The sequence below is a fragment of the Brachycentrus maculatus genome, unplaced genomic scaffold (assembly GCF_059751285.1).
Source record: "Brachycentrus maculatus isolate JH-2025_06_01 unplaced genomic scaffold, ASM5975128v1 h1tg000555l, whole genome shotgun sequence".
NCBI lineage: Eukaryota > Metazoa > Arthropoda > Insecta > Trichoptera > Brachycentridae > Brachycentrus > Brachycentrus maculatus.
Genome location: NW_028281298.1, coordinates 695001 through 710000, shown reverse-complemented (window position 1 = coordinate 710000; position 15000 = coordinate 695001). Strand labels below are relative to the sequence as shown.

The following is a 15000-nucleotide window of genomic DNA, read 5'->3' as shown; positions in this document are numbered from 1 at the left end:
AATTCAGATAAAATGAAGCAATTACTTAGATTATTCTGAAAAAATAACACGTCGTTTGTTGAGTCCGCGGTAAGCGCGTACTACCGACACATCGATAAGTGCACAATACGCACTTACCGCGTACATTTTTTTTTATTTTTTTGATTTTTGATTTATTATTTTTTTTTACAATATACATATTTAAGTAAAACAAAATAATTGGTAAATGTACAAAACATTTGAAATATAACGTTTCTACCTCTCTAATAAAGTAGATACTTGTGTTTAGAGAGGGAGTTCTTTAAAAATATTCTTTAAAATTTTCTGGGCATTCCAAAAACATGCACAACTGAAAATTGACGATTTTTGATATATGATGTTGTTGAAATGATAGAGCGATGTGGGGGGTTTCAATTCCCGTATTTGATCTAGCCAGATTAAAGTTGACTTCCAATTAAAATGCAGCAAAATGCAATATTAATTATTATTCAAGTGGTTTTATTATGAACAATAATAACCAATTAATACTCAGGCGAACAATACTGTTACACAGTAGGGGCATTGTTAAGTATCGTGCTTACAATGTTATTGACTAATTAATTTGTGTTGCCACAACATGCTGACGTCATCTTGCATCCTTATTTGTATACGGAGAGCATTTCAATAAAAATAACGGCTGAAATTCGACGTTGTATGGTAACCCGGACCGACGGTGTCTACTGCATAAATAATAATAATAAAACCCTTATCCGCACCCCAATGGTGCATAGGGCACTTTTTCATATAAACACAGTGTTATCTCGATCGTTTACACATGAAGGAAATGTGATCAGCCCTCCGCTTCAGGTACCAGTCCAGGGTAATATTGAATAAATATTACAGTGAAAAAATCACTTATATTTATTTGACTCCCCCTGGGAATCGAACCCGGGACCTCCAGAACGGTAGCCGAGCGTGCTGACCATTACACTACGGAGGCAGACACTACTATATATTACTTATAAAGGTTGTTTTTTTAGAGGTTTGGTTTTCAAACTAGCAACATTGTTTCTACAGACTGTCAATATGTGTATATATTATTTCTTATTATTTTATTTTGGCCATCACTGAATATTCCTTTAAACAATTTCATAGGAATCATTAAATTTCTTGTACATTTATTTGTTAAATAAATTTTTCCCTCACTCACACACACACTTTTCTCTTTTTTTCTTCTTTTTTATATCTTTTGATGTTCAAAAGTAATCATAACATAAATGTGGAATTGTTTTTTTAAAATTATTATTAATGTTACTTAAAAAAAAAATATATATATATATATATATATATATATATATATATATATATATATATATATATATATATATAAATATATATATAGATATATATATAAATATATATATATACATATATATGTAAATATATATATACACATATATATATATATATATATATATATATATATATATATATATATATATATATATATATATATATATATATATATATATATATATATATATATATATATATATATATATATATATATATATATATATATGTGTATATATATATTTACATATATATGTATATATATATATGTAAATATATATGTATATGTAATTATATATGTATATTAAAAAATATTTTTTTTTGTTTATTTAATATATTAACATTTTTAACATTTATATACATGGAAAACTTTATTTAGATTCGCTGTGCCTCTCCAAAAAGAGACTGAGCTCTTTTGCTTGGAGAGGGACTTGCACTCATGGTTTAATGTTAGATAATAAATGGTATAATTAATAGTCTTTTTTTTTGTTTATTTTATATGTATTGGGCTTTAATTTTTTTCTTAAGAATTTTTAAATCTTCTATTTTTTAATGTCTTTAGAAGTTTATTGAAGTATTGTTGAAATTGCTTAGTGTATATATATATATATATATATATATATATATATATATATATATATATATATATATATATATATATATATATATATATATATTTATATATATATATATATATATATATATATATATATATATATATATATATATATATATATATATATATATATATATATATATATATATATATATATATATATATATATATATATATATATATATATATATATATATATATATATATATATATATATATATATATATATATATATATATATATATATATATATATATATATATATATATATATATATATATATATCTAACTTCTGATCCAATATTTACTATTAATTCTTGGGACGTGGGTCGTGGGTCGTTCGACCCTTTTTTTCTGTGGTTTGGGATTATTTTATTAATGTTGTGTGGAATTAGAATGCTGACTGCTAATTGATTGATTTTCACGCTTTTCCCTTAAGGCCGTTGGTGAAACGACGTAGATTGGGATAAACACCCAACTTAGGCATTATTATTGCAGCAATTACGACCGCAAAAGCGTAGGGCAGACGGAAATTGAGACAAAACACGATATTTATGGCTATTCTGCTACTGTAAGGGCGTTTGTGTACTACACGGGATTTTATTTATTTATTTATCTATTTAAACTTGTACAGAAAAAAATAAGTACATTGGCTGGTATATTGCTAAAACGCAATATCTTCCAGCCAACCAAAAACAGACTAGTGATATTGATCAAAACGTTTAATACCATAAATAGCTGTTTGCAATCAGAGGGTAGATAGTACTTGAGCATTAAAAAAACATAAATTACAAAAGTCAAAAGATGATAATAAGGAGGGCAAAGGAAAAAAGGAGTTTAAGTAAGGAAGTAGAGGGATAAACTAAGGGAGGAGAATTGATGGGCAATTAGGATTCTAATGATAAGTAAGTTTTTACCGTCCAGCACATCAGTTAGTGTTTTAAAACGATGATTGGCTTGGATTGGCTTGTGCTTTTGTCCATTTTTCTTCGGATCGGTACGTGATCACGTTGAGTGTAAATTCGATCACGCTAAACTGTCGTAGTAGCTTTTATTTTAAAAAACAGGACTGCCGGACGGTAAAATTCCGTGTAGTGCACAAACGCCCTAAGGGGTGTCTGATCGCTTCGGATTATGTCTGACCTTGTATGATCGTATCTTAAGATACAAAACATTTTTAGTGTTTCAAAACACTTGTTCACAAACTGGGTTTTCTTATAGGAGTTATTTTTACATTTTTGACGTCGCTACGTAGATGATGAAGAATATGGATGTCTGTTTATTTATAGGGCTTATGACCTGTCATAAGCTGGTTAAGTGATCACTTTGCACAACATTTTGAATGTGTTCACAAACTGGGTTCTTTCAGTATTTAATTTTAAATTTTTGGTATCTCAACAAAGATGAAAAAGAATATGGAAGTGTTGTACTTACATTATGTTGTGTATTTATTAACCTCACTCTAACTTAGAATCACTTAACTGAATAAACTCATGCTTCTAGAGAGATAGCGAGTGATTTGCCTAGAAGTTTCACTCATAAACTACATGAAATTAAAGTAACTATGTACATAAAGAATAAATCCACTCACGACTAGGCAAAGGCTTTAAAACTTAAAACGTTGAAGCCTAAGTAGGGCCATTTTATAGTATCGGGTTGTGTGTGGACCAGTGGTTAGTGTCGCGGACTCTACAGTCAAAGTTTCTGCGTTCGAACCCGCTCTACCACAATTTGATACCTATTTATAATGAGCCTACTAATAATGAACCGCTCAAGCTCACAGAAATAATATGAAATTGAAGTATTTTTGTAAATAATAAAAACACAAACATCTCTTTTAAATAAAAATATAATAATACGTCGTAGTTAGATTTCAGACTCACTTGGTCGTTAGGTAATTCTTAAATCCACAAATTATTCCACAGTATGACAAATGTGCAAAGGCAAATAGCCGCAAGTTAAAAACAGTAGTTTTGAAATAAACAAGTTTATAGTTAACTTAAAGTGATCCTTTTTGTCAACACGTGTATCAAATTAATACAATTTTGCGGCTATATAGATAATAAATATCTCGGTAAAGGAAAGAAAAAGAGGAAAATCAGTGATTGTATATGATAGAGGCCAGTTATAAGCATGCTTTGAGCTGTGTTACGCCAAACAGCCGCAACGTGAGTTACGGCAAGTTGCCTTTACACATTAGATGAGTTCTCCGTTCAGGGTTGTCACCTACCGATGACGCGCCCGTCTCGCCCAGGGAGCCACAATTAGCGCCCATTGACCCACAAGGTCAGGGGTCACAGCGGGCCAACTCGAGTATCGCTCTCGTCTAGCTGATTGCTCGCTGACAAATTACCGCCAAGCTCCATTCTGCCTCTCTGAACTTGATAACACGCGAGGCGGGCGAACGTCTAGATTCAGGGCTGCCAAAATTCATAAATCAAGCCATTTTTTGCTGACGGGTTATCAGTCAAATTGACTTATTCGATATTTTAGGGAAAAAAATTGGATGCTTTCCAGAAATATGTACATATGGCAGACCCACGTTCATACAATTTGTCAAATTATCACATATAATATTGTAGGTAATACGTTTCTTATCATTCATCGTTCACTTAGTGTAATACCACTTAAAAACTCTACTTCCTCGGTTTCGGAATAATCATTCCTTCGTCAGGTCAACATATTGACGGCCAAACTACTGAAATTTTTGGAGCTCCTAAATACATAATTAATCTCATGACACTATCAATAGGAGTTCACTAGAGCCATCTTTGTTTGATTACAATATCTTTTGTTTGGATGTATGCGATATCCTGGCCGGATTTTTATATACTGGAAAACGTCTGAAAACATGGTATTTTTTTCGGTATGCAGCTTATAATTTTAACATGTTATTTTATTCAAAACAGAGTGTGTCCAAATGCTTTCTCGCAAATCTGTCAAATGTGAGTTTGTAAAAATGCGAGTTATTTTCATTTTTAAATAACTCCTAAGTAAAGAAACACAGATTTGTGAACAAATATTTGGACACACTCAAAATGCTGTGAATAAAGACATTAATAAAGGAAATTTGGTGTAATGAATTGCCTAAATTCTTTCTCGTTTTTGGCGTCCTTTTTTGTAGCTTTCAGTTTTCCTATCAATTTTTCTGAAATGTTTTCAGTGCATTTTCAGTATTTGTCGTAAATACGCCACCATTGGCTGCGGTTGGGCGTCAATATCAGGCGGCGTCGGGGCGCCGACGCGTCGCCGACGCCTAATATACATAATTTTGGGTTTTATTCTTTTTTAATTTGCAACAGTGGGAATTATAATTTTCCCCTTCACTATCGTAGGTTCGTACTGAGCTGTACACTCGTGAAAATTTACAATTTATTAAACTAATTACCATTTTATAATATCAAGGTATATTCTGTTATATCCTGGTTCAAGTTATATCCCGGTTCCGACCCTAATGTATGGAAGTGAAACATGGAGTTGGCAAAGGAAGGATGAAAGTAGACTGAATGCAGTGGAAATGCGATCTCTCAGAAGAATGTGCGACAAAACGATGTATGATAAATGTTCGAATAGTGAAATAAGGAAGGAATGCAAAGCTGAGACAAGCATTATCGATAAAATTAAGAAAAGTGTGTTGAGATGGTTTGCACATGTAGAACGAATGAGTGAGGAAAGAGCGGTAAAACAAATTTATGAAAAACTTAAACGATCAGGTATGCCAAATACTTGGAAGTGGTCAGGTTAGGAGTCGAAACAATCGGCGGGGATGTGTGAGGAGATGCACGAACGTGGAAGAGGCGATGAATGTTTGTAAAGACAGAGTGGTGTGGCGTTCTATTCTCTCTGCCTACCCCTGCGGGGAAGCAGCGTGATGGTTAGTTAGTTAGTTTTTTAGGTATATTAAAAACCAATAACGTCTCTTCTATAAAAAGAGATCAACTGGCCATTTATATTTGAATACGTAATTGAATACGATTTTTTTTATGTTTTCTTCAAACCCTTATCTGCTTCTATGCTTTTTTACTGCAAGGGTATGCAGAGAAGATGCAACGCCACATTCGTCTGTCCTGACATACATCCCTAGCTTCATTCAAATCCATACATCTAGTAATATTCGTACATTCCCTAGGACTACGTTAACTTTTAAAACCACCAGATTTTGGGTTCTGATAGATTGATCTGATTGGGCCAAGTCTTTTTTGGTCAACCTAAATCGGTTATCCCATTCATATATGCCAAATATACTATCTTAATTATTCTCTCGTTATCCATTCAAATCCCCGTCTCCATACCACCACAAAGAAATTTTTTTTTTTTTTTAAGTATTCCTAGTTCAGCCCTACATTTCTTTCTGATATCATAATTTTTATGTTTTGAATATTGAAAGCATTTACTTTGTGGATCATATTGATATATTATTTCGAGAAATAAAAATACTTTGTGTTCTAATCCACTCACATTTTTATTAACTAACTAGTTTCGGCAACAACCTGTTGCCCTCTTCAGGGTTTCATTTATTACTTATTTAGTAATAAATGAAAACCTGAAAAGGGCAACAGGTTGTTGCCGAAACTAGTTGGTTAATAAAAATGTGAGTGGATCAAAGCACAAAGTTTTTAATTTCTCGAAATAATATCTTAATTTTTATTTTATATATCAAATATGAAAATCAAACACTAATTTTAAGTGTCTTCTAAACTGTATTTTATTAACAACATTTTGAGTGTGTCCAAATACTTGTTCACAAAATCTGGATTATCTCTTGTAAATAAATTATCTGGTCAAATTATAAGCTTAATAATAAAAATGAAAATGATATTTTCTGGCGTTTCTCATGTGTGTGATTATAATCCAGGATTCGGATCTCACATACTAATATAAGAGTTTCTGCTTAATAAAAAGCTTCTTTACATCTCACCAATAGATGTCTCTAGTGAAGTTCTAGTGATTCATGAACAAGATTTCTAAATTGGTTCATATATATAGAACTTAAAAGAATTTGAGTAGTGTGGTTGTCAATAATGGGTAGAATTGGTGAATGTTACACGTGTGTAAAGTGATCACTTTAACCAGCCTATGACGGTCGTAAGCCCCGTAAATGCCCAGACTTCCATATTCTTCTTCATCTTTGATGAGATGTCAAAAAATAATATGTATTTTATTATTGAAAATACGTAAAAATAATTTTTACCATTGTTTCGCCTTGTTATGGCTTTTTCAAACTACTGTGAAGATAAAATTGACTTTACGCACGTTCGAATCAGGGAAGGCATTTCAACAACGTTTACTCGGCTTTCGTGTTTCCTTTGTTGTTGCCTTAGTTATTTTTTTGATATCTCATCAAAGATGAAGATGAATATGGAAGTCTGGGCATTTACGGGGCTGACGACCGTCATAGGCTGGTTTAAGTGATCACTTTAGACACGTGTAACATTCACCAATTCTGCCCATTATTGACAACCACACTACTAAAATTAGTAGAACTAGAACACTACTCAAATTACAAAATAGAACTTCATTAGAGACATCTATTGGTGAGATGAAAATCTTCCATATTCTTCTTCATTTTTGATGAGATGTCAAAAAAATAATATGAAAACAACTCCTGTAATTAGAGATAATCCAGATTTTGTGAACAAGTATTTGGACACACTCAAAATGTTGTTGCCTTAGTATATATATCATGGGGCGTATTTCGTATAATATACATATATCATATTGATTAAAACAAATAAATTTCAATAAAGTGATTTAAAACATCTGTTGATGAGTACATTCCTTCGATATTGCTGAGTAACTCTTTCATTCGACCATTACAAATAGTCCATTCATAAAGTACACACTTGTTGCTGGACCCTGAGTCTGGACTTCTCACATACTTCACACTCTCTTGTTGCCCGTTCGAGCTGTGGGCCTTTCTAGTTGGTAATGAAACCATAAACCATCGTTCAAGGAGTTCATTGCCCAATCAGCTGACAAATCTCGGTACTAAAAAACACTACGCACGCATGGACTTGTCCATTTTATGAATGAGACTTGTTGATTTATCTTCTCGGTTATGGATGATGCTACTCGTATTTAAACGCGTGACTGTGTGTTTTGCCTTTTTCGAACATTTGATGGATATCTTTGACTATATAAATGTCCACTTTTAATTTAAATTTCGCTTGAAAACTACCAGTTTTTCTTTATTGAGAAAATTTGGTTTTAACTAGCTGAAATTAAAATTCAAATAGATACTACAAAACCACATATCGCTCACTCCTTTCAAGAACGTCATAAATCAAAAATCGTCAATTTTCAGTTGTGCATGTTTTCGGAATGCCCAGAAAATGTACTATATCCTAGCAAAAGGGGCATATTTTTTTAATTAATATTTACCCGCTACAAGGCAGAAAATGTTGTTTTTGCATTTTGAAGAAAAAGTATTGTTTAATTATTTTTTAAATATACTTGATATTTTTCAAATGAAGAAAAAAACCCTCGGGTTTTACCTAAAAAGATCTGTTGGACAGTAAAAAGTTCAATAAGCGGCTTGATATTTATTTTTAATACATTGTGTTATATTTTTAAATTTTAAAAACGTTCTCCTGAAAAATCAAGTTTTTTGATTTATGTCGTTCTTGAAAGGAGTGAGCGAAATATTATTATTTCTATTTGGTTTATTTTTTTGTATATACTTGGTTTGTGATTATTACTTTACATCTACATACTTTGAAAATAATTGGTTTATGATTATTTACTTATATCTGATTTATGCCTACTTGCTTTATGATTATTATTTTTTTATATTTTATGTCCACTCGGTTTATAATTAGTTATTTAAATCAACTTTGTGCCTACTTAGTTTATGATTATTTATTTATATCTGCTTTATTCCTACTTAGTTTATGATTATTTATTTATATCTTCTCTATGGCTGCTTGGTTTATGATTATTTTTTTTATGTATACTTAATGCCTACTCGGTTTATGATTATTTATTTATATCTGCTTTATTCCTACTTAGTTTATGATTATTTATTTATATCTTCTGTATGGCTGCTTGGTTTATGAATATTTTTTTATGTATACTTAATGCCTACTCGGTTTATGATTATTTATTTAAATCAACTTTATGCCTACTTGGTTTATGATTATTTATTTATATCTGCTTTATTCATACTTAGTTAATGATTATTTATTTATATCTTCTTTATGGCTGCTTGGTTTATGATTATTTTTTTATGTATACTTAATGCCTACTCGGTTTATGATTATTTATTGAAATCAACTTTATGCCTACTTGGTTTATGATTATCTATTTATATCTTCTTTATGGCTACTTGGCTTACGATAACTTTTTTTTAAATCTACTTAGTTTGTGATAGTTACTTTATACAGTATATCCTTTATAAATACAGGATGGTGCAAAATTAACCACCCTGTCGGAAGATGTTATAATTTTTGCAAATGGCGTCGTACGTCAATTGTATTTTACATTTCGCTCACTCCTTTCAAGAACGTCATAAATCAAAAAACTTGATTTTTCAGGAGAACATTTTTAAAGTTTAAAAATATAACATAATGTATTAAAAATAAATATCAAGCCACTTATAGAACTTTTTACTGTGCAACAGATCTTTTTAGGTAAAACCTGAAGGTTTTTTCTCCATTTTAAAAATATTTAGAATATTAAAAAAAATATTAAACTATACCTTTTCTTCAAAATGCAAAAACAACATTTTTTGCCCTGTAGCGGGTAAATATTAAGTTAAAAATATGCCTCTTTTGCTGGGATTTTACTCATTTTCTGGGCATTCTGAAAACATGCACAACTGAAAATTTATGATTTTTGATTTATGACGTTCTTGAAAGGAGTGAGCGATTTGTGAAATAGAACAGCTCTAGTATATGAAAAGATTTAGGGTGTCGCAAAATGAATCATACAATTATGTTTATGAATAACTTTTTTACTTAATAAAAAAAGGATTTTGAGTGATTGTAATTTTATTCTGACCTTTTCAATTTTTTTCTGAATCCGTGGCTGCCGCCAGTGTTGATGCGCATTTCTGCCCGTTTCATCAATTTGTTTTTATACTGCAGCTGTCTAGTTCACATTTTCCGATAGGTTGATTCATTTTGCGCTACGCAGTAACTGGTTAACTATTACTTCTTTATATCTCATTGATTAAAACCCATATATTTGAGTTTTAATTTCATTTTATCCGAGTGAAATATGATGTAAAAAATTTGATGTAGCAATTTTAATTATGGAAATATTTTCTACCAATGCGTTTAGCTATTGCAATACGATAGTTGTCAATATAATCGAATCTATCGAACCGATTATATTCCCTTTCAAATTATTGTATCGCCTGCAAGGGGGCAATCAAATCAACATTTTATTTTGCCGCTATAGGCAAACCAATTTATTTGATATAGCATAATAAAATATCCGTCATTTGTACAGAAATTGTATACATTATGTATTTATTGTATGTACACGTCATTGCATTTTATGATATAGCTTATTTCGTGATATTCCACGAAAATAAATGTGTTTTTTTTTTAACAGGTTTGGTTTTTAAATTGGCAAAATTGTTTCTACAGACAGTTAATTTGACAGTTGACAGCTGATTTTTCATCAGTTCGTATTATCGTTTCACCATGAGTAGACTGAATGAGCATTACAAGGTCCAGATTACCATACAACGACGAACTTCAGTCGTTATTTTGAATGAAATGCTGTTCGTATACATACAGGGTTTTTTTTGGTGGTTTAGATTTTGTGTGGTGGCAACATTGTTTCTAAATACTGTTAATTTGATAGTTGACAGTTGATTTTTAGTGAGTACGTTTTATCATTTCACCATGAATAGACTGAATGACCATTATGCGCGTCATAGGTTCAGTGAATAGGCCGAAAACAGTATTAAGCTTGATCCTCTTTTTCAACGCAAAATTTTGTTCACCGATGAGGTACGTATTCGGTTAAATAGCTATGTCAATAAGCAAAATTTTCAGATTTGGAGTGGAGAAAACTCAGTAGCTTTTGTCGAGACGCCTTTACATGTATTAAAAGTCACTGTTTGGTGTACTTTATGGCCAGATGGAATTATTGGCCCATATTTTTTTAAGACGATGCCGGCCAAAATGTTACTGTTATTGGAGAGCGCTACAGTACCATGATTATTGACTTCTTCGTACCTCAGTTGAATGGCATTGATGTGAAATTTGAATCTGTTTACCTCTAAAAAAAACACCTTATATATTTAAATTTTTTATTTTACAATGTATTTTATTTTACTTATATTACAACTAACTAAACTAATAAACTTTTATTTACTCTTAATTTACATCATCTATATATGTATATATTTACATCTCCTTACAGTAAACAAAACATTTATTTTAAAATTCTTTCATTCTTCATACATTTTCAAACCTTTATATATAAACAATTTTGCGAATCAGTTTTTTTCAACAATGGCAGTCTTATTTTATTCTTATATCTAGTAATATGTTCATGAAAATTTTAGTTTAACACTGTTTTATCCTTAAAATAGTTGAGTAATTTATCGTTGAAAAAACTATGTTTAAAGATCAGCGTATTAAATTTTAGTCTCTTTTTTATAGATAACCAGTTGAGTTCTTCTCTCATTCTTTCTATATTATTATATCTGTTTTTCTTAAGTACTTTTCTCATTGCTTTATTTTGTATAATTTCTAATTTATTTAAATTTCCTTCATTAAATAGGTACCAGTGTATGTAAATATAATGATACGTATGTAATTTCATACATGCCTGTTTGAATAGAGATATTATTTTCTCTGTGCTGAGTTCTAATAGCGAATAAATAAGGGATCTTGTGGGATAACAGTAATTATAAATCTCCGTGGTTAGATATAAAGGTCAAAGGTGGAAGATTAAATATAGGAATATAAATTCAAACATTAAACACGAAAAAACAGGACACAAAAAGGGCTTTGATTATATTTTATTAAAGGAGAATCTGAGATGTTTTAAATGTAATTTATAGAATAAAATAACAACTTTTTAGTTTTTTTTCCACATGAATTTTATTTGACCGTCGACCGGGTTTCGCCGTAACCGACATCATCAGACTGGTGTGTAATTATTTTACACTTGCTGTGCCTGGCCACTTTGGCCATTTTAGCCATCATACTAGAGGTCCGGGGTTCGATTCCCAGCAGGATTAAAATAAATATAATTGTTTTTCACTCTAATGTATGTAGTTTTTTTAGTTCCCAGGACTGGCACCCGGCGTATATTTAATAAATTATCGTATTTACATAACATCAATTTAATGTAGTGGCCTATGCACCACTGGGTGCAGATAAGGGTCAGTTGTAGAATACGTAGTACCCGGGTAACCATTGCTGTGGCTCTGTCTTGTTAAATGGAAAATAAAGTTTTTTTTATTATTAAAAAATACTTTATTTTTAAAAACTCAACTCAACCATAGATAGTGCCGAGAACTCGCATGTGAAATAAGGTGTTAATTAAAGGATATGTATTCAACTTTGATCAGTGTGGTTATCAATCACGGGTTGAATCGTGAATCACTCAAACCAGTCAATGACATGTCGTTAGCCTTATCTATTTATCTCATATATTTTGAGATGTCAATGTAAAAACTGCTTATTCATTAAAATTAAACATTTGAATAAACCACTTTAATGAGTTTCATTTATATATACCTACGCCTAGTTTCGAAAACGACAGATGCTTTCATCTTCTGGTAAGAATTAAAACTAGTTTTAATTTGTACCAGAAGATGAAAACATCTGTCGTTTTCGGAACTAGTCGCATATATAAATAAAACTCATTAAAGTTGTATATTCAAGTGTTTAATTTTAATAAAATAATCATGTCATTCCACAAAGTTAATGCCTAATCAATAAATAATATAAAAAGTGCTAAATGGACATACGCAAAATGTTGTGAATAATACACTAAGGGATGTGTTTTTTCCTCTTTTGTGTTTTCTTATCCCTCATAAAACTAATAGTTTGGGCAATTACTCTTCCAGTGGATCAAGGAGCCGTTCAAGTACTCGCAGGACCGTCTGCCCACCTCGCCGACCATCATCCCCCGCGTGCGCCCCTACCGCCACTCGCCCCCGCCGCGGGAGGATGCACCCCCGGGCGCCAACGTGGCGCCCAACCTCCGGGACAAGCTCAGGATGTTCGAGCAGAGTGGCTTGCTGCATAGGGTGGGGTCGCCAAACAGATACTTGGCAGGTGAGAATTCAGATATTGGTCCATACAGCAACGATAGATCAACGACTTGAATATGACATCGAATTTTACATCTCAACATGGATGATGAAGAATACAGTCTGGTTATTTACAGTGTCTACAATCTGTAATTGGCTGGCTAACCCTTCAGTGCATGAAATTTATTTATTTAAAAAATCTTGTATCTTACTCTAAGGGAAAAATCAAGTAAATACTTATGTATCAAATTCGCAATGCAATGGTTATCCTTATTAGAAATTGCATATCATGATTATTTAACCATATCCGCTCCCTAGGTGGAGCATATGGAGTCCACAAACTGTCTCCAGGCCCTTGAACCTGATGCCTTGTAAAAGAGGCAAGCTTGATTAAGGCTCTCAGGAGGCATGCGGAGTACATGGCCAAGCTAACTGAATCGCCTTTTCTTGACGACAGTTGTGACAGTTGTGTGTGAAGATTTGCTGCGTCCTACGCCTTATCTCTTCATTCCTCACAAGTCATATTATAAGTTTGGAATTCAATAATAAATGAAATATATATCAATTTGATAGTGAAAATAAGTGTTTTTTGCATTTATTTTATACGCATGTAAATACTAATTTATATGGTGATAACGGTTGCTTACATTTTTTAATGAACGTTTTAACACTTTATGTAACAAATTTGATACACGATGCAGAGAAGGGTTGAGTGATCACCTTATATACGTGTAACATAAACCATTCTACCCATGATTGACAACCACACTACTCAATATTTGGAACTTCTAGATATATAATATATTGAATCTCGTGCCATAGTACACACGAGTTCAAATGTATGAAAGCTCCGAACCCCTGATTATTTTTACATACTGGGAAACGCCTTGCTTACAGTTGTTTTTAATCGTAATATTTAAAAAAAATGCTTCTAATTTCCAAATTCGTGAAGAATCTTACGTTAATAAACGTTTTAAAATCAAATTGGTCTCTGCTTCTCAACATAGATGAAAAAAAATATCTTCGAAGTCTGGGTATTTACAGGGCTTATGACCTGTCGTAAGCTTGTTTAAGTGATCTCTTAATGCACGTGCAAAATTCACCATTCTACCAGTGAATAACAATCATACTCATATTATTCGCAAGTCGCTTCATGTTTGATTTTGCAGCAGTATAGTTATTTGAAATGAATTTTTAATTTTTAAAATACATACACGCGAGATCCTTGCTGATTTATTTTACATACTGGGAGACCCCTGAAAACATGATTTTTTTATTTGTTCAGGAATTGTATAGCTCAACATTAATAAAAATAAAGCCAATTACACAATTCAACATTAATGTTATAATAACTATCAAAAACATTAAGAGATAAAAAAAATAAAAAAATAAAAAAGTATATACATATATGTATACATACATATATATATATATATATATATATATATATATATATATATATATATATATATATATATATATATATATATATACACAAATATACATATATATATATATATATATATATATATATATATATATATATATATATATATATATATATATATATATATATATATATATATTATTTATATATATATATACACACACATATTTACATACATGCATACATATTCACACGTATACATTACATATACAGATTTTTTTTAAAATTTGTTATTATGCAGCACTTAATTCCTTGTTTTTTTTTAAATATTTTTGTTGAGATGAATTCATGAAAACGCGTGTACATTTTGACAGGCGCCAATGATGGACTTCCCACTAGAGTCCTGCCTCCCGTGTCCGGGTACCGGGAAGTGGAATTCCGCACCAAGCAGTCCGACAGGCTGGT

The 15000-nt window shown here is 31.1% G+C and overlaps 1 protein-coding gene across 2 annotated transcripts in view; it reads left to right on the top strand.

Moving 5' to 3' along the window:
* The window catches only part of LOC148301497 (uncharacterized), a 60151-nt gene that overhangs the window by 10074 nt on the left and 35077 nt on the right, over positions 1-15000 (top strand). For both annotated transcript variants that reach the window (XM_088273169.1, XM_088273170.1), the window contains exons 2-3: positions 12963-13173; positions 14910-15000. The exon at positions 14910-15000 is cut by the window's right edge and continues 85 nt beyond it. In XM_088273169.1, the coding sequence (XP_088129295.1) occupies positions 12963-13173; positions 14910-15000 (302 nt within the window). The remainder of the gene's footprint in view (positions 1-12962; positions 13174-14909) is intronic.